Consider the following 21896-nt stretch of genomic DNA (forward strand, 5'->3'; position numbering starts at 1 on the left):
TCTGCAAGAGTTAATAAAATCAATGTCGTTCCCCTAAAGCGACATTGATCCATCAACGAATAACGGTTCTTAAATTGTTGCACGAACGAGCACGTCAAGCTGAGCAAAATATGAAACAATATAAGCATTTATTTATATATAGAACTTTAAAAGTTATTTGACTGTTTTCTAACGTAACGCACGTAAAATTAGCAATTACCATTTGATTTTTGCTATCACTGAAGTATATTTAAGCTTTTTAAAATAGCTCCATGTTTGCACTATAGGTACATTATAAGGAACAATTGACTGGCGTCCGTTGTCTTCAATGAGCCCTCGAAATCTTCAGCAGGCCACCAAAAGGCAACCGTACCCAAAGGGGTGACCAATGTAAGTATAACCGATTCCCTAAAATTTGCCACGCCACGAATTCTTTTTGAAAACCTGGGATTTAACTCTGTTCGATGATCGTGCCTTTTAATGCAAGCGTTCGACGTTGGAGCTGCTAGTGCTTGCCAGCGACCCTTAAACCATTGGCCTTTTTGACAGCTTTTATAGAAAAAAAAAGTGTAGGCACGTCCAAGTATTTTCAGATATGGACATTCGAAGCGCTTTCGATTGCATAGCAATAGACTCAAAGATCTATGTTTGGGGTCACAATGCAGCTATTTTTGAAGATCGATACACTATGACCATATTGACCGCTGTATTCCATAGCTCACTGGCTATTCGATGAACAGAACCGCATGTCGGTACAGGTTTTCGGTGCTCAGTCTTCAGTGTCTGATGGGATCCAGGAAGAATGCTTCGAACTTCATGTTTTCTGCCGTTTAAATTTCACATTGCTTCTAACGCCTTGTCTCTTCTAGCGTAAGAAACATCGTTCGCGAAATTGTGCGAAACCGTGGGTAGATACGTTACCACAGCACTGATACGGACGGGAACCCTTACATTTCTCACTGATGAGACCTGTCGAGCTTTAGGCCTGCTTTAGTCACAGGCACGTGGCTGATCGAACGAGGACCGTGTGTTCGGTGCAGCCGTTACATGTACACCCTTTCGTATACTTACGTACGTACACGTTAAGAAAACGTTGAGATCCAATGCCCAATGCATAATGCAACCGGTATATGTTTGTATTCGAATGTGGAAATTATGCTAAAACGTTTATATAATTAAGCTATATTTCGTTGTTCTAAACTGGCTTGGGTATTCGATAACGATACAAATGCACGACCCGAAGACAAGATTATTGGGCAAGCACGTAAGCATGACGTCAGAATTCTGCGTTACATCAGACAAAACCGATGCGATCGCTTGCGCCAGTTGTACCGCACTGAAATGAGTCATCCAGCACAAAGGCGGCTATTAAAAATCTAGACAAGCCTTTCCTATTTACCAGCAAGGTTAAAAAAAAGCGGTTGTAATACGTTAAAAACATGACTAATCCGCCATTACGAACTAACCTTTGCAAACGATCAATTAAACCTGCTATTCGAACTTACCTCTCGTTAGAGTTCACCATTTAACTTGCGATCGTGAACCTTAAACGCTCAACACTACTAACCCTTTTCTACCACCTTATTTTATTTCGCCCAGCCTCCCGGGCGCTCACAACAGCTTCTGAAGATAATACCTACTAGGTCCAGCCACGCTTCACCAGTAAGAGTTAGCTTTCAGTCCGCCGGCAGCAACGCCAGTGACGCAATGGCTAGCAGGTGCGCGAGTTTAGACCGGCGATTGAGAATTTAACTGGTTGTCAGCGGGGAGTCTTCTAATGGCGTTTCGGATCGGTTTTGCCTCAGGTGTACCCTAACCATCGCAGTACGGCTTGCATCATAACATTCAGACTCACCCAGCTAACTATCAGCTTCAGTTCGAGCGATGAATACGGTTAGTCGTTGGACTAATATAATATGTGGGGTATATTTGGGCAATACGCTGTCGTTGAAACTGTCCCCACAGTGCAAGGTTGTGTTACGCAGGCGCTGGTGCTCTGATATCTTTGTCTAAGCTGTATGTATGTATATATTTATATCCACTGTAGAGTGGTTACCTTGGCCTGTTCGTGTGGGTTCTTCATTTCCTGGAGGGCAGGGGAGGGGGTTCAATTCTCGGGTTTGTTCGCTTTTCCGAAGGAAGGGATATAGCACTTGTTAGAAACAGGAGACGCTAGGTGAAAATGGCTGCCATATGAAAAGAGATTCCGGACCTTGCTGTGATGCTAATTTTGTTTGTAAGCCGAAACCATCGGTAGCTGTGAAGACCCAACAGCCAGGCGATGGGACAACAGCAGTTGGGGTTTTATGAGCAGGAGGTGAGGTTAGGCACAGACTGATAAATGTATTGTGTCAGATGCATTGGCTGTGTTTAACACTAACGACAAATAGCCTATGGCAGAGTTGCGTTAAGTCTGAGATATCCTGGCAGGACGAATAGTGGTAGGGTAGAAAGGGCAACCAGTACCTTCCAATTTATAGATGGCAGGAGATAGGAATCAAAGGTTTTTTTAGCCTGAAGGAAGATAAATCTAACACAAGTGGTTTGGATTTCGAAAGCTTGGCTAGGCATATACGATACACGTATGGTGGCACTGATTGTGTCTTTCTTTGGCGGAAAAAATAGTGTAAACATTTTGTTAAGTTTTCACGCTTCAGGTACAAACGTGTATTTTAATGAGCTCGCTAGAAGTAGGATTCTGGTGATATTTTTACCGCCAAAGAGCGGCTCTTGTGCGCCGAATGTTATTGACGATTTGTGGGTCATATTGATACCGTGTTCTGGTCTTGACTGAACGACTGACTGATAACAAATATGGGCTAAAAACCCACAATTATGATATTAAGTTTCGAGGATGAGCAGTTGGCCGTCTTTTATTATAGTAAAAGGACGTCAACTAGCACTAGCATTTAACATTTAAAGTAATAATGTGGGCCTAACAAACGGTTTGCTGGTACCAGAAGCCGTCTGCGGATCGCTAGCACCCTCTAGCTATCCAATTGTCCTACGAGGCAAATGCAAAAGGAACTACTTTTTGGCCAATATTTCCCCTGGTGACAAGACCATTTTTTTTTTTCTAGAATCTGTAGGATCGTTCATCGTTTTATAAGTGCGTTAATAAGACATGGCTTTGTTAGTTGAAGAATTAATGTCGTTTTAAAAGACCAAAACATTTGACAAATTGAGGCCCCGCCCACTTTCCCGCTGCATGTTTTATTACTGATGGATCACAGCAGTATAGCATGGTTTGTCGATGGTGTAGGGAGTCGAACCAAGAAGCAGGTGTCCAAAGGGGAGAACAATCGTTTCTGGATGAATTACGAAGCCATTTGCTAACCTTAGGTGACTGCCTTCGTCTGTGGCACTGTTTATGCTGCTGCAACCATCACCCACATCAGCGCGAATGGTCCTGGCTTTCTATTAAAGTCTCATTTAATTTCACTTTCGTCACGCCTATCCTACAAATAACTGCCTATTCGTCACATCCCGTCTTCGTTTCTCGTCCAGTTTCCACTCGATTGAAGATTTGGGTCTCCTGCGGCACTTACGCGACCTGAGACCTTCCGTCCATGGACCAGGCACATTCACCTATAGTGGTATGTTTTCATACGCATCCCAAAGGCGTATTGTAACGCCTGCATAATTAGGACACCACGCCAATTAGCCCCGGGCAGCCGCCTAAGGACAAGGTAGCCAAAAAGGGAGATAACGCTTCCTTTCTGATAGCACCTCATGCATTAGACATATGTAACAGATAGATCAGCCAAACATATGCAGAAGCATTAGTATGATCCACTCGTTTGCATGCTGCTTCACAATCAAATAAGTGATTTGAACACGCCCACTTTAAAGCCTTATAGCAGCAACTGTTTCCTATGGCTCGAAGGGTTACGTCTTCACTACCACCTCAAACCTCTTCCAACCTCGAATCTCCACGTGGCGATTTAGGTCGGCGTTTCTGCTTGGCGCAGCGATATTTTTATCGAGGCCATTTGTCGTATCGTTTCTGAAAGAGTTCTTCAGTGGGCGGATAAACCCCTGGGAGGTTACGCACCCAATGATGTGGTAAGGCACCTGCCTCCTATCGGGGAGTGCGAACCAATTCATTATCGATTAACTTCGTTTTCTATTTTGCCTCGGTTCTCGCATTTTGGTCATATCTCGTCGCAACCCCTTCGTGAGCCGATCATCTTAAGTTTTCTCGATGCGTACTATCGCTGGTGAACGGCTTCAATTCTGTGACAATACAGGCGAAACCGAACAACATCGTTTCGCGTGTCGAAGCAAAAGGGGGCACCACCTGTTGATAACCCCATGCTTTCGCATCCAGCGCCTGAGCTCATCAGCGATTTTGCATCTGTACCAAAAGGCTGAAATCATATGACAAGGTATAGGTTTCACGTGCAAGGTAAATGGTAAGGGGGCGAGATGAGATGTTAAGGTCGGACGGTCGGGCGTGTGGAATAGATGACGAAGCAGCGTAAACTGCTACCATATGCAGGATATTATCATCCCCCTGAAATCTCGTACAAGGACGATATTTGTAGTTACAATAGTGGCTCCACTGAGGCTGGACTAAAAACAATTTGCGTCTCTATATGTATTTATAGTTGTTGTATCGCCTCGGTGAGTAGTTTTGTTACAACGGCGTCTAGATAATATTATTAAAATGAACTTTGGGAACAAATCAATTTAAAAAAAAATTATGGTCATTTTGATACAGGATAAAAACGTAACTTACGAATCGATTGTTCGCTAGATAAAAAAAAACTGGCTAAAGGCCATAGACGCAATTGTAGGAGTACGTTCCCATTGATATTATTTCTAGAACAACATTATAAAATACACACCTTGAAATACCAGTAGCAGACCGAGTGCCAAGCCTCATCAACATATCGGGCCCCTTTGCTAAGCATAACACAGATTACCCGTGATAATGTTACCGCACGAGACAAATTTAGCCGTCCGCCGTATGTTTGCTAGAAATGCTTAAACTTAGCTTTTCTATACAAGCTTCACAAAAGAAAATCTATCCCGTTTGGTAACTCTACTAGAATAGCACGCGTTAATTCGGATATACGTACGACGTGAAGAAAAATCGAAAAAATTGTTGTCGATTTTCTATTTTATATATTGTTAAAATGTTATTGTATTATTTCGACAATTTTAAACACGCTTCAATCACTTGCAACATAGACACTCAGGAAGCCACTGTTATAGATGCTATTAAAAGAGAAAACCCAAAGGCAAACTGTATCAAACTCGGCCCCAATATGCTATTTGAACCCACTATTACTTCTAGCGCAAGCAAAATATCTATGTTAATTCTTTTTAGAACAAAAAAAAGCAATTTTTTAAAAATTTTGTCCAAAGTGGATTTAGGATTTTTTCATGGAACCCCTTCAAGTGCATACAACAAGTGCATGCAAGTACGCCAGACTGCTAATTAGAGCCATAGCAATTGGCAATGGTAAACCGGCACCTGTTAACAGATTGACAAACGACACAGCAAAACCAGCTACATTGGTGCTGGGTGACTCATATTTCAGGCGAGTGATCCTATACCCCAAATAACCCAGCCCCTGTCACTCTCTTTATAGTCGCCATCCGTCGCTACCCCTTTGAGAGAATCACGGTTGAAGGAAGAGGGGTCTGAACCAGAGCGGAATCAACAGAGAGCAAGCCACTTTACTGCATTGACCACGCGATTGTATAAGCCAGGCTTTCTCTGCTCTCGAAGCAAGAAAGAGCTCTATTTCTAGAGGAAACCCCCCTCGACTTTCATCGACTCGGCAGATCTTCGCTTGCAAGGGCTATATATTTTTCTTTACAGTAAAAGCTCTACCGAGGCTGCAATGAGGTTGGGCAATCTTTCGACTTCGACTTCTCTTTTCCAAGCAGCTCTGGCGCGCAGACTTAGCAACGGTTGCGTCGAATCGCCCCGTTCCTTTTCCCACAAACTCTCCAACCTGGCGAAAGCCTCCTCCTGTGTCTGACACAACATTTTCCCCTCTTCCCTGAACGGGGTCAGCGGTCGGGACCAAACCAATCTTCAATGGGAGCCCCTCCTATGATAGAAATACTTTATGCTCAAAGCAGCTCAGGAAACCAATACGGCACTATTGTGAAGTGTAGCATAGAAAGACTTCACTAATCGTGCTCGTGGTGTACGCATGTATCCATGTATTCTATGGCTATCCCGCAAACCTAGTAACTTTGAGCTCTCTATAAGCCGGTGGTTTCAGCTTAGCCAGTTGGAGGCTCACTATCGGAGCTGTTCGACACATCCGGCAATTGCTCCTCACCGTCATCATGACTCTCTCCCTCGCGAGGTTTTCGCTCCTTCGTGAGCTTTCTGGGCTAGAGCGCACATTGCGCAGTGAGACTAACTCTTGACTCTTGCCTGCGTGTACATAAGGCAGAACAGAAACGAGTTGAGTCGCGAGCCAAGCTAATTGGATCGATGCAGTTGCGAGCACCGCTTGAAAACAGGTGCTCCGGGGGCGATTTCTTTCGCGTCGCTGAAGACGCCCGCAACCCAACGGGGTGCTATCAGTCTCAGCGACAGTGCTTTGAGAAGGGCGACTGAGGGTACAGAACAGGGCCGGATTGTATGGCCACGTCGAGTCATCTACTTTTGAAGGAAATAAGAATAAATTGAGAGTTTCGATTGGGTAATACGTATGTAGGAGAGGCGCTAAGGAAACGATGATTGTTATGGAAGAATGTAATGAGATTACGAGAGTGGGTGGTTTGTGTCAGTAATATGGAGTCTTCACAAGGATTTTGGGAGCATATCTATACGAGTAACTAAATGAGCGGGATATCTGCAAATGGTGTTTGGACACAGATTGATTGTTCGATGGCCGCATTATATTCCAGTTGATCTTGATATTCCGTGATTATGTTGCCTTTCAGCAGGCAACATAAGAAAATAACCATATAAACTGGGGTAAGCCTGTCGGGTACATCTGTATTCTCCGAAGTAAGAGAAAAAAAAAAGTGATTTTTATTACGGCTGTTTACTTTTGATCAACGTGTGCACAGTTACGACTAAGCTCTAATTTAGATGGGTATAGGTAATGCTTGACTAAATGTTTGGCTTCCCCGTGAACGCTTTTAAGTGGGTGGCGGAGACCTCTATATTTGTTCATATATGTTGTCGTATTTTTTTTTTTTGCCAAATCATCGGTGTAGCCGTTCGAGCAGCTAAATGCAAGGATGGAGCGCAACAGTTCTATGACTTGCACGGCAATGAATTGCTTCCAATGAATACGCAGAGGTCTCGTGACCATTGATGGAGGTAACGATGGGTTGTGTGGCAAAGGCTCAGTGATGGCGGAGTATAGAAGATCCAAAAAAAGTCCAATACGCATCGATTACATTGAACGGAATAGGCCATGGTAAAGTCGGATGTATTTAGCCTTCCTCGACATGGTATGCCTAAAAATCACATAAAATAGACGATAACTTGTGTTAATTAGCTCGCAAGTTATACATAGTCGCATCCGTACGAAGTCATCTTCAAACGTAGGACTATAACGTTATGACTAAAAAAATTATCGCTTATTATAATAGTAAAATAGCTTTGATAATATCGCGGCAACGAAATGATTATATGGGGCATCTGAAACATATTTTTTCTACATTTTTCTAGAGAAGCATCAAGAGGACTCCGTCAGTCCCTGCTATTACGAGGCGCATCTATTTAATGCGGGCAAATATAAATTCAATCACTGACTATTTAGTTTCGATCATTTGTAGCTGGGTTGTTCGATACCATCCGTTTCGCTATCGCAACTGCCCCAGCACTATATTACTATTACGATGATAATCAGCATCGTAATCTACGAAATCTATGTAAATGAAGAAAAGTTACATATAATAACGATCCACTTAAGAAGTAACAACGATGTGCAGGTCGAAAAAACATTAGCGGTTCTACAAGTTAGTTCGGATGTCACAAGTTACTTACCTTAGGTAACACGAACCGTGTCAGGTCGGCGCATCGGACATCTCATTTTATATCTAAGATTAACGAAAAAGGTAGATGTGCTAAGATTGTTCAGACTTAAACTTAAGTGCCTTAAACAGGAATGAAACGTCCATAAACATACGTTACTCTTTACCATCTTATTGCTACCAATGTCTTAAAAAGCTTATTATTATTATATTAAAAAAGCTATTTATTGCCAAAACGGGTTCGATCTGAGATCTGAAAGATACTCTTTGTAATAGTCGATCGTTTATGAACAAAAAAAACTTGAGAAAATTATCACGGAAGTTAAGCATGGCCGACCTTTGGATAGCCGTAACCAAGTCGCTGAGGAACTAGACACCATTAAGTAGTTTTAAGGAGACTGGCTACGTAAAGCTCGGTGTTGGGGTGTTACACAAATTGACGGGGAAAAAATTTACTCGATCGTATTTTTCTCGAAGTTTTATAAGAACGCACGAAATCAAGCCACTTCAAGAGCGGTCGATCACGGCTGATAAGAAGTAAATCAAATATAACGGAATTAATTTCTTTTAATTCAGACAACAACACAGTATGGAAAAGTTTGGCAGGTCTTCTCCATCGCGAAGGGCTCGGCACCAGATACTAATTTAACAATGTGTGAAAAAGATCTATACATAGCGAAACCCGGACCTGGGCCAAAAAAAAAAGGATATTATGTGTTCGGTAGGATTAGGAAGGAGTCGGCTGTTATGAGCTATTGCCGCCCGGCAAGATAAGTGATACGAACTATTACTGTCGACAACTAGCGAGCTATCGAAAAAAAACAGCTGCTGAATAGAAAAGACGCCATCTTGACGCCATGACAATGCCAAACGGTAGATACTGGCAAAAACTAGGAGAAATTTAATGCGCCCAGTGCTTTATTGCTCGGACCTTGCGCCATTAAACTATCAACTGCTTTGGTCGCTGTGGAAGTCCTTTATTGGTGTTTATTTAGCTTCAATTGAAGGGAAGAAACCTTAAAGCGATGGGATTCTGGTGTTACTAGAAAAATTGCAGAAGATCACTAATCAAAATGGTCTATATTTAAGTTACCAATATTATCTTAGAATATAAGAATGTATGTATTTCAATTTTGGCTTAAAAACCGTTCGAACCTTTTCGATCACCCGTTATGTACCTCTGTTTAACAGGGTCCCGCCTTAAATTATACGATCGTTAAGGTTTAATGTCAAATTTCGAAACAATAAACTAAATTCCGGTCAAAATGGCAGAGAAACAAATTTTGCACAAATATAAAAACGAGCTCAAAGCTTTGTTTCGCTTTAGAAATCGCGGAATGTTGCATATGACCAATTAGCAGCTTAGAGAGATAGTATACACCTCAGCATGTTATTTTCCGGCTGGAAGTAGGTAGTCAATCATATGTTGATCAACCATATCCTAGTGGAATTAAGCCGTTACTTATCAGATATTTACCTGAAGTAAAGTATCTATAGTGAAACAAATGCAATTTGTCGTCTAAAGTTAAAAGAAACGATATTATAGAAAATAATGCTTTAAGTAACTAAATTGTTTGATTTGTCAGATGGAAGAAGAGGAAGAGAAATAGCTAAATAAATTTTCATTCAGGAACGCTGATTTATACCAAAAAACGTTGAAATGATCCGGAGTTATTATTCACTGACGTACATTTCAGTAGATACAACTTTCTCTAATTTAAACGGTACGTACCTTCGACATTATTTTTCCACGCTTGATTCTACGATATTGCTTACAGATATAGGTCATTTTCGGTTTCAGAAGCCTATAAGCATGCTGCGAAAATTTGCACAATCAGTAAAGAAGCTCGATCTCAATAGAACTACTTGCATATCGACGACTGAAACCCCTGAACGCCTGAACTTTGACAACGAGCTATACGTTGAATAGTACGGCGGAAACCAATTCCAAATAAGCGGGGATCAGTAGGTAAATTGTGCGACAAGTAAATATGGGAAGTATTTTCATTACTATAAATATGGAAATAAAACTTCATTATAGATATGAAAATTTGAGTCGCGCACCAAGTGCGCACTGATGGTCAATCGAACACGCAGACCAATCAGCTTCCATTGCATTAGGTTAGGTATGGATACAGTCTTTCTTCAGCTTCACGGGATATCCCCACAGGCTGCGTATCAACCAGGTTCGTCCAGGTACAGTCAGTCCATTAATTCACGGTACGCAAATTCGCGTTTCCTATCAGTCAGGGCAAAATGTCAATGCCAGTGGGACCAACGTCGCTATAGAGCTTTACAGGGCCGCGGGACGGTCACGCCAACAGCAATGATAATTCTAAGGACAGTGATGATAACAACAGCCGCAATAATTGTCCAGCGCTATCGGGGGTGCACCTGCGGGGTGTAACAGGAGGAGTTTCTAGAGCGATCATTTTGGTATCAGCTATCTACAGCAAAAGTGAAAACGCGCGTGATCAGCCTCATCGATCGGGGTTCATGATAGCGCTAATTATGTCCTATATTTTGTAGCAATGATGACAACAACGACTACGGCAACTATCGTATGATATCTCTAACCCATGGAAAAGCTGCTGAAGACGTCCGCTCCGGTCACGCGTCCAAGCGTCGCATATCATTGGGTAGGTTACTCAATTCAGTTGTCTTACAACAGAATATATATTCGACAATACGAAACAGCAGTAGCTCAACATATGCGACAGGATACACAGGAGGCAGGTATCTTCGAGGCAGAGTTCAAGCTGAATTTGAATGGTCACCCTACTAAATCCCAGGGTCCAGCTGGTCGATTATAGAGATCTCGTTCGTGATTCGAGCGCCTTTCATCCGCCGACTTGGCGGTTATCTACTGTTGTCCATTCACGTGGCGGTCAACGATATCATGCGATTGTCACATCACTGAATGTACCGGTAGGCTCGATATTTGTCTGCAGCCTTCGTTCCAGTTAAAGCTGTATATCTGCTATCCCGTTGTCCCGCTCATATGGTGACAATGCCCAGACGAGATCTGGTTGAAGTTAGCGAATTCGCGCAGGTATCGTTTTTCTAACAACAAAGTGTCAGCAGGACAAATAGAGAAAACGTCCGATTAAAATTGGCAATCAATCGAATCTCTTCGGTGGCTCAGCGATCAAGCCAAATCAGATTCACTTGACCATATCCGCGCTTCAGATGAGTTGCTATCCCCATAACGTTTTCACCATAACCACAATTGAAGGTGTTCTCTGTTGAACCGATTCAAGCCGACCAATAAAGGCACCACTACGGCCGCAATACGCACAAACACGATCTGCCAGTAGTTAGATTTGTTGGGTAGACGGATAATGTAGATCTGGCTTTCAAGACATTGGAGGTTCCATTGAGAAGACAACAGAAAATGTATAGCGGCAAACGACCGGATATCAAGAGTTGCACTATCAGATCTGTTGCAGCTGGAGATTACATCGAATGAATGGGTCAATACATACAGATGCTGCTCTACTTGACAAAATGCTTAGTATGTATACAACGTAACAATAGCATATAGTTACGCTTGGCTGGTCTTCTCGCAAACATTTGGGTTTATGGTGACATCAGCCTAGAACGTAGTATGAGGAGGTCTGTAACGCTCACAGTGGATGGCCAGAGTCTTCTAGGCACGAAGATGTTCAACGTTTGACGACACGCAAGTTAATCATTTCGACAAAACAGAAAAAAGTATCTTCGCCCAAATGTAAAATGCGTCAGACCTACGGTAAGCTGCGTGTTGCATGATAAGCTCTTATACGATTGGGAACCGAATTTTCTGCTCGAAATTTCAGTAGGCGTTTCGAATCTTTTTTTATTTAATTGAACTTTTACTCTGAACGAGATTAATTCGAAAGCAAAAAAAACCGAGGACAAAAGTACATCGGAAACAGAACCCGCGACAATTTTAACTTTTAGAAGTCCTTTCGATCTACATAGAGTTTCCAATCCTTGTGACTTACGTTAATTACCTACAATTTAAACCATTGGTAACCACACAATGCTTTGTGTTGACCTTTTTCTAAAAACTTCCTAAAAACTTTCTAAAAACTAAATTAGCAAATTACGATGCTTAAATTAAAAACAAGATTTTATAAATGTGGAAAGATTTATTACACTTACTTATAATATATTTCCTAACCCGTTTGAAAAGATTTGTTATGTACGGCTTTGAGGCAATGCCATGCATTATGCTCGTGCCAAAAATGGTTTTTAACAAAATATAATCACACAGACGGTATTGACAAACACGGCCATGATGTTGTTCTTTATATTCTGTTTATCCAACGCAAGATGAAAATTATCTCACTTAGTTCATGAAACCATGTAAACGACAAGTTTCAGCTACTTAGGACCCACATATAAGTCCACAGTTGATTGCAACGAATTTCATTACAGCTTCAATTTGGATGGTAAGCATTCAATTATGCCGCATCCAACCGAAGACGTATAATTCCTCTTTAAGGTTCCGATTAAAATGGGAAAATTCCCGTTCTTTCGTATGGAACGGCAGTTATCATTATCTTGGAACAATTTAGATTTCGTATTTGTTTTATAGAATGTTAGATTTTTTGTATGACACATATCTAACGATTGTTATTCGAATATTCGTGGCTATTTTATAAGTATTAACTTATCCAGTTAATTGAAGTTGTTAAACCTTAAATATTTCGTAGATACTTATTTCAAAGTTTTGAGAATCTACAAGTTCTATTATCGTAGAAATATCGGTTCAGCGCTACCGTGAAAAATATAAATAATAGGTAAAATATTTAAGTAATTTTTAGCAAAAAGAAAAACTAAGTGTTCGCTCTCCCGAAGAGGGAACAATAATAAGTGACGGCGTATCGCTCAGACATGACACAGACCCTTGAAAATGGATTGTTTATACCCAGATAACGGCTCGGCCGAAAGAACTCATGGTACCTCATCTGTGTTCTTTAAATTGTGTATCATACCGTTGTCAATGCTGCTGCTGTTTATGGTTATGGTAATGTGATGCTATACCATGCTCTTCGTCTAGTAGCCGTTTCACAAGCCCACCCTTAGCGTGATCTTTGCAATACAATATATGGCTATTTGTTTATCTCTACGGTGCACTGGTATAGCTCCAGCAATCCTTTGGCAAACATCAGTACATCAACAAGCTAACTATTTAGCTTACTGCGATAGCTCTCAACAGGCGAAAGCAAGTAGAATAATTTCGAAAACAACTGTATGACTGGCCAGCTGTAAAAGGTCACGGATCTCGGGTAAATCCGACTAGCATGACCCGTTACACAGGTGTGTAAGCCAACGGTAGATCGGGTGACAATAGCAAACTAGTATCGAACCGAACAGGGCAGTCAACGACTATCAACTGAAATGGCCATACGCGAAACGAATTTCAAGAGAAGAAATATGGTAAATACTGTGCTTATGCCTGTCTGTTATTTGACTGCAAGAACTGGCTGATGGCGAGGGGCGAAAGAAAGCGGTTGGCGGGAAAATTGAACTAGGCTCCATACATACACCTAGATCGTACAGAGAGAGAGAGAGAGAGCGTTTCGCAGTTTACGGATGTGGTCCTTCATCACACAGTGTCTTGGATGATTGCAATATGTTGGACGAGGCAGCGAGAAATAGGACGAGCGGCGCCTGCCATAAGGTCAGTCGCAAATAGAGACGGCCATTTACGTAAATAAATGTTTGATTTTGCCAGTTCCCCGGTACCTGTTATTTCGTATCTCGAAGACGGCAAGCAGACGATCTTTGTATACGAGTCGAACACTCGGTCGAGCAGAAGCTATTACAGCCGTCCTGTCTCATCCCAAAAGCTGTGGGTGCCAGATCGGAGCCACTTGCACGTACCAGTAACTCACTACCCCATCCGAAGTGGCGGTGAGGTTTCTCCTTCGATGATAGATGGAATACACCAATGTTTACCGAGGACTTAACAAGAAGAAGCTTGAGAAGCCGTATAACAGCAGCTCGAGCTTCTTCGGCTTTCTTTGGTAACACCTCGTGGGGCGCTAGGAGTGCGGCCTGTGCATTTGTGATCCTGAAAAGTGTCATAAATTATAATGATTTGCGTTTACAAGAAGAACCTCATACAAATATAGATTTGCGCAAACAGTCGGACAGCACTGATCGCTGCCGGTATTAATAAAGTGCTAACGCGGGAATATGATGCATTTTCGCTGTTAAGTTATTAATGTAAATCGTACGAATGGCTAAATGGCCGCTCTTACAGCCAGACGTATAATCATCTAGCCCAGAAATGTGTTTGCAGAGCTTGGACAGCAGAAGTTACTTCCTGTCTCCATTTTCATTTGAACTCTAACTGTATATTGGTAGAAAGAAAACATCCTGGTGGCGTATTTTCAATTGGCATATCAGCAGCTATGTTTGTTAGATCTCAACAATCTACTCGAAATAAGTTTCAGTAAAAACGTTTCGAACGTTTCAGTAAATTAAAATTAAATAACAGAGTATGTTCAAGCACCAGTTGTATCTTACTCGATGTCGGAATATGCTATAAGATCTATATTGACCTTAATATACTGTTTATCCTTTTAACTGATATTAGCTTTTTTCATTTTCTTAACATTATCTTTTTACTTCGTCGCCTAAAGGCCCTCTACAAGGAACTCGTCTTTCGCTACCAGTTGTCGTGTTCGGATGTTTGCTCCCTCTGTATAAAACCTGTTATATTATCTTTTTTACAACGTTTTGCTCGTTGCTTTTACGCCGTAACCCATTTCCAGAATCATTATTTCAGGTTGTCGACTTCCTATTGAATCCCTTCATTTTGCTTGTCCTCCATACATCCAGCTATCTAGTCCAAAATAGCGGGCTGGTAGTGTTGAGGATCGCTGGCTTTCGACTGCGCCCCTACGACAATTCACTTTTCGGCAGAGTTAGTAGGCGTGAGTGGCATATCCGCCCTGTTGAAGGCGGATCGAAATAGCGGGAAAAGCTATGGTGACAGCAGTACAGTCGGTGCCAGGCCAATTTGAAAGTCGTATGATCTAGTCTAAACATTAATTTTGTTCGAAATGCTGCTGCGCCACGACGATGACAGACAGAGGTTGGTTCCCCTTCGGCTCGGGAGGTTCATGGGGAGCTTAATTTTTTTTATCGTGGAAGGAAAGGTCGAAAGCAGAGATGGATCGTGTGTGAGTAGCTTTCCTATTTTTTTTTTTCGAACGCGAACTCAGCTGGTACACATGCGCATCAATGCCTTGGCTCAATACTATAATAGTTTATGTAAGGGTGGTTTATGGTGCTGACGTGAATCACAAGTTTTTGTTGTTCAGGCTAGCGGACTTGAAATGTGAAGACCCTCTCCTTAACAGCATCCGAGAAGATCGACCTATTTTGTATCGTTTTGAATCTATTGTAGCCTACCCAACATTGGTGCGTCGCTAGGCGAAGTGTGTGATATTGGATCTATGTATGGAAGCAGCGTTGAATTTGTCTTCTACTCGTTTGAGATGGGCCGGTACTAATTTTAAATCCGGAGTCCTAAGTACTCCGGTAAGGGTACTGCGGCACGAACAGCCCTACTGCTTCTATAAACACAGCTTCCATTTCATTTTTAGGAATGTGTATCGTGGTTGTAGCAGACTGTCTAGGATGATCAGGTGCATCTTTCCTTATCGTTCTGATCTGTTTGCTATAGTTCTGCCAAGGGATGGTGCGCTGCTGCCGATTCTGCCGGCGTTTGTCGCTGGCTCGATGAATCACGATTTAAAGTAGGTCGAATGAAGGAAAGTGGGCTGGGTCATCCTCAGCGCTGAGAGAACACGTTGTTTAGAGGACTTGTACTATGAAACTTGTCGGCTCAGGATAGCGGCACCTGGACGAAGGCCAAAAGTATCATGGACACCTAAGTCAAGTTGCTATGCCTCGGAAATGTGCACAACAAAAACTACAGGAGCGACGTTAATGGGAAGCGATTATAGAATTACACACGCTTCTGTCATTGATTATAACCATGACGCAATGGGTCACCTCTATGTATGAGGACATATATGACAAGCATTTACGACTAGGAATTTTCCCTAATTACCAATACAAGTACCAAGGGTAGCGTTCTTGAATTCGGCCCATTAAACTGTTACATACGTGTGACGAAATTTATTTATAGCAATAACATGAGATTAGCTAGCTAGCTAGATAAACATGTAATTCGAAGGTAGCAATTGCTTTGAATTCAAGTAAAACAAAGGACAATTTGTTTTTTTCCAGTATGATAGAGTTCTAGTAGATGTCTCTTCAACAAAAAGTAGTTAATATACCAATTTCTTAGAAGAAACATACTTAGATTTTGTTCAAACACATTTTTACGCCGCAGTGCTTGTAAATACGTTTAGAAAATATAGGCCAAACGGCGTTTCATATTATAAGGAATATATATATATATATATTTGACTACATACGAAAACACTCCGATAGTAGATTTCTCTTCAAATATATCATCACTTCATTGGCGCTTTATGCACTTCAGTTACTCATTCAATATAAAGCATCTGATGGAACGGCAGATAACTCGATCGCTCAGTATATATATATGTGTGTGTGTGTGTGTGGGCTGTGCGTGTATTAAGCAGCGAAAAGCAGATGAGTACATAAACAATCCAAATAGATGCAATACGGTTGAGTGGTTGACTTGTCTCCGTTATATTTCTATTGGCTAAAGTGGCGTATCTATGAGATAAGCAGCCCAACTTGAAGCCAAGTAGCACCGGGGGTTTTAGATGGATTTACGAAGCTAAGCAGATTGACCGGTTCCATTGGAAGACAAAGGTCTGCAATAACGTACGGTCAAAATAAATGTCATATTAAATAGCTTAGGTCGATACGGCACAGGGGCGTCTCAAGAGAAAACCCAGTTACAATAGGTACTAATTAGTGCACCAAGAGATATCTTGTTCATTTCTACTCAGGTATTGCTAAGGGAACTTGCAAAAGTAACTTCTTAATTCTTTATCTAGGACATGAAGACAAGCTAAATTTCCCCCAAAGCTTTATTCTATTTTAAGCGCAACATTTAACATCTATACAGATTTTCTATCATATATATATATATATACATTTGAGTATTTCAAAACATACGAAGTTGTCTGTAGCAAGAACCGACCGAGTTCTACCTGCGAAGAAGAACGTCTATGCAATTGTAAGATCTAATTTAGCCTTAGAAAGTTGAGTTTTCGTTAGTTATATACGTTTATATTCGACTAGCAAAGCAGTACCGGGACAGCTGTAGATGGTACGATGGAGTTTTTGGCGAAGTGACAATCTTAATAAACAACGTCGAGTACCCTTTACTTGTTCAGTATTTCGCCTCAGATCTACTTGTAGTTTTCAAAAGTTGCCGCGTAAATTCATCCTCTAAATGCAACAGTGCGATGAATGTTCATGTTGTAGTCGATTCGATTTCATTATGCTCAGCTGCTCCGTTAGCGGGTGGTGAAGTTCATTTGTTTTTTTTTTTTCTAAAAATTGGTGCCATGAAGCGTCGTCTAGCTATTTAATTGGTGATTCAAATCTACAGAACGCTTCGACACAAACCATTCCCCAAACGAACGCTTGAATATTATTATATCCACTCAATATTAGCGAGTTTACAAATGAGCAAACCTTTTCATAGGCGAACGGCGAATATATCGACTGTGTCATCGGATCACCCGAGTTAATCGATTGGAATTGCTTTCGAGTTTCAACAATAATAACGACAAAAAAAAAAAAAACTGAAGAGAATGAAGCTTCATTCTTGACTAAATGGCAATTCAACTACATAATGGATCTCTACGTAGACAATAGCTGCCGCAAAAGTACATCGTAGCTTCGAGTCGTATATAGCTTCGTTAGTTAGCTTTTTTCCACTCGAAGTCCTTGTCGTACGACTAAATGTACATCATGATTAACACCTAGAAATAGATGCGCCTGTTAGGCCGTGCAAGTGAATTACCCGACCGAAGCGCTAGCATGAGACGCGTCTCACAGCAGCGCCACTTTACAGGGAGAAAGTTCGACAGATGGAGAGCCCAACTTGAACCGTATTTAGTAACAGCAATGAACTACTTCTCTATAGATTTGCTGGCATCGAGCAATCAACGCGTGAACCTGCTCCGAAGCCGGTGGGTGGCTATCGACCATAGCGCGTATAAGCACTCTTTCGCCAACCTCTCCGTCGGCCACTTGTCATGACTGGCTATAGAGAACTAGGGGTAGAATGAAGACAAAATAGAAAAGCCAATGAAATACATCACGAAGTTACAAGAGGCGCTTCCTTTCTGGATCAGTTATGAACAGACGAACTCTGCCGAGCATCCATTCGACCGCTATAAAACATAACTACTCTCACGATTCATTAAATTTAAAATTGCCGCCAAACGAACGACGTTAGCTAAAAGTTGAAATTAAAAAAAGGAAAACAAAGTGCGAGAGTATGCGAGAAATTAAACACTGAAAATTGGCAACAACGAAATACCCCGTATATCATTAAACTTTAGTAAGCGGATCTCCTGTACAATCAGTCGGATGATGAAACGTCGTCATCCAACAAACTCCTCAGGTACACATGGTATATTCGCGGACACTTAGTTATTTGTCGGTGGTGCTCGCACCAATTAAAGCTATTGATCCATATCCGTATTTTGCTGGCTGGCTTTCACCATTTAAATTTACCCGGTCCCGAAAGCTCAGCTGCATTGTCTAGCTCTGATGGCGAACAAGCTCAACCAGGCGTCAAGCTCTACCCAGCTTTTAACACTCAGCTGCCGGTGTTTATCTTGTTGACAAGCTCTAGGCATGGTTTCAGGGCAGGTTTTGAACACCTCCGTCTCTTTACCTGGTGGGTTCGAGCTCACTCGGTTTATCATCGACGGCCAGGATGATTTGGTCAGGAAACACATTTCGTTGCTTTTCCTTATTTTATCCTTCAACTCTCGTTTCCACCTCGTTTCAGTTTTTCTCGAACACCATCTGGCATCAAGTGGCCCACAACCAGCCCTATTCATTGGCTGCGGCTGTGGTCTGCCAAGTCTTTCAGTTTTTCTCCCCAACCTCTGTCGTCTGCGTTGAATTTTCATGTCTTCACTCGGCTTTCCGCACCTCGTTCCCTATCACATACAAGTCGGTCGGAGGTACTGTATACGAGCCCAAAAGATCCCCTTGTGTACTACCCCAAAAGGCCCCCCTTAGATCTGTCTCTCGATCTTTTGCGCGCTTTCGACCTTCGCTTCAACGTAGTACCACAGCGCACTAGTCACTACAGAGTTGTGTCGGCGATCAGGCATCGAACTACTGTATACAGGACGCAGAAAGGACTCGCAACAGAGCTATTGTTAGAGACATGTGGTTGTTACGGTGCAGGTGCATGGTGCCTGCTTAGATTGAAAAAGTATATAAATGCAATCAGCCTTACAAAATAACTTTGAGCCCCCTGAACACTGTTTCCATCGTCCTCACCCTGTATACGTACTCAGCTTCGCTCGGTTTAACTAAGAAGACTGCCCAGTCGAGGTGGGGACTACTTCGTGGTAATGCTCCATTTTTTTTTACAGCGGCTTGTAGGCATACATTGCTTTTGGCCGGTTCAATGTAGCTGCATTCTAGAGCTGCAGCATGCGGTATCATATCAAGCACAGTCCTTGCGGCGTCTTCGATTCAATTTTACCCAAACCTTTTACTGTTGACCAACACGTTAGCCAAGGCCGTTTTACGCCTTAGCGAAGCGCTCTTTTATTTTACTCGTTGGTTTTCGTCTAACAGGTCCAAGCTCTAAGAAATCTTCCGTCAAATACCTTACCTTCTAGCGCGACAGAAGTTTCAGAAGTTGATCTTCTTAGGTAATTCCAAGTATTCCAAGTTCACACATGTGTCGGTACATATGTCCATACAGATGAACCATAATGATACCGCAGAAGGTTTACAACGCCATCTTTCTATTCATGCAGTAATTGTCGCATTGTTGATATCTAAACCATGTGATGGTTGACGTTTTCGTTTTCGTCTAATGTAATGCCCCGCTTACAAGAAAATGTGTAAAAATGTTAAACCTGGGCTCGACGGTGCCGGTCGCACTAGGAAAGGGGTTCGTACACATGAATGGGCAGCAACTAGGATAAGCAAGGAAACAAAGATGAAGTGAGTGTGTGAGTAAAGACAATCTTATCCCAGACTTTATACGTACATTCGTATAAAGAACCCTAAGCACTGGGTGCTCCCGCTAACTGATAGTGCTGATTCGACACATGGCCAGCCCAGTCAATTGCACTGGGCAAGCAATAGCTGTGGCTCAACATCAGCTATCCATGCGGCTTAGAGACTTGTTACAAGACCCCCCCCCCCGCCCCCCGCCTCCATCGCGAATAAGACTTGGGTGGTGTGAAGAGAGGTTTCTTGGCATTATGCCTAGATTGAGCTGTAAGGGGTGACCCCCCTCCCTATAGACCAGCGATTATACCGATCGCGTCTTACCCTTTTCACCGCTGTCGAATAGTGTATAGAGGCGCTTTTCATACGTTCAGCTGTTCACCCGTTATGCGTCACTTCTTGAGCCAATGGGCCTTTGTAGCCGTGCTTTCTTGTGTAAACTTTTAAAGTGACGGCTGGGCTATAACGAGGTGACATCTTTCTGTAGAGAGAGCTGGGCCACGAGAATCTCGAGGTGATGCTAGTTTACTCAAGCGGACGATGCGATCCCGCATTGGCCGCGTTCAATCGTGAATGGATTAGGCAGGAAGGAAACGGCCTGAAGCCTCCAACGATGATAACCTCAAGAGACTTTGGTAGTGCTAGGACCTTGCACATGAGTGAGACATGTCCATCGCGCTGTCATCCCTATTATTACCTTGTTATGTCGAATGCAGTCATGTCACCCAAAAAAGCACTCGACGCCTTTCTTCATCAGGTGGAAAAGTGTGTACACCTTTCGACACCACCGGATAGCATAAAGTTGACGAGCAATAATGCAAGCTAAAAAGGAAACCGGTGAAATTGTGAAGACGAACTAAGTGTAAATTTATGATGGGTGCCTGACGCTGATAAAGGTTTAAGGACAAAAACAAGTGCATACAGAGAAGGTAATGTGTTCAATGGCTTTGGAGTGAATTGGCGGCAGGGGTCGGCGGTGGTTAGGAGGAGGAAGGCTCCAAAATCGATTCGACCATACGCAAGAAATCTGGTCACGGCGGAGCTCTATTTAAGAGTTTGGAAAAACGAATGAAATGCAAATAGAAAGAACAGAAAGGGCCTGCTGCGGGTTGATGGCTGATTAGTTCTCACTCATTCTGGCCGCAACGCAGTTATGATACGGTACTTCGTAGTAGAGAATTCACATGTGGCATTTAGCGTCCTCAGATATTGACAGCGAGAGATATAGAAGCGTATTTCAGGTGATAGAAAAAAAAAAACATTTTTCGAAGTATTAAGAAATTACTACATAAAATCGCCGTACACACTATGGGGTATGCTTCTCAGCAGCGCAACAAGCGATAGATAGATAGATAGAGCGAGCTTTCGAGCAGATGGATGGGTGGATATGAGCCCTGTCAGGTGTTTGTTGTGAAAAAATAGCGGGTAGGCCTCATATCCCAATAACACAAAGTAAATACATCCCGAATTTTTCAATCGGAATCAGAAGGAACATTCATCAGAAGAAAATTGGATAATAGTATGTTTCGTCTAACCCGGAAATTAAGGTATATGTGTAATGTAGTGTCAGGGGGTTCGACTTAAATAGGACATCAATAACGGTTTAACTAGTCATCGAAACTCAGGCCAAAAGTATTCGGCTGGTGCAAAAACGTCAATTGAAGTTGTGTATCGGTACCTGCTGTGTATGTATTGTAGGATGCTCCCCGTCGCACTTCGTTGTGATACAAGATGTACTTACAAATCACTGATAGATTTCATGGACGTGAACATTGTTTTACTGCAGG

At 42.2% G+C, this 21896-nt stretch overlaps 1 protein-coding gene across 3 annotated transcripts; it reads right to left on the minus strand.

Moving 5' to 3' along the window:
• Window positions 1-110: 110 nt before the first annotated feature.
• On the minus strand, window positions 111-21810 carry LOC147757901 (uncharacterized). 3 transcript variants are annotated; one of them, XM_086979601.1, is made up of 3 exons: window positions 20807-21808; window positions 13678-14005; window positions 111-7422 (listed from the first exon to the last, which is right to left on the minus strand). In XM_086979601.1, exons 1-2 carry the CDS (start codon window positions 20827-20829, stop codon window positions 13681-13683), a joined length of 348 nt encoding a protein of 115 aa, XP_086835727.1. In that variant the 5' UTR covers window positions 20830-21808; the 3' UTR covers window positions 111-7422; window positions 13678-13680. The 3 variants fall into 3 exon arrangements, with proteins under 3 accessions (XP_086835727.1, XP_086835728.1, XP_086835726.1); XM_086979602.1 differs by lacking the exon at window positions 111-7422 and adding an exon at window positions 12055-13324 and having other exon boundaries at window positions 20807-21810; XM_086979600.1 differs by lacking the exon at window positions 111-7422 and having other exon boundaries at window positions 12055-14005; window positions 20807-21799.
• Window positions 21811-21896: the final 86 nt, after the last annotated feature.

This window comes from Varroa destructor, unplaced genomic scaffold (assembly GCF_002443255.2).
Source record: "Varroa destructor unplaced genomic scaffold, Vdes_3.0 BEIS01000002.1, whole genome shotgun sequence".
NCBI classification, from domain to species: domain Eukaryota; kingdom Metazoa; phylum Arthropoda; class Arachnida; order Mesostigmata; family Varroidae; genus Varroa; species Varroa destructor.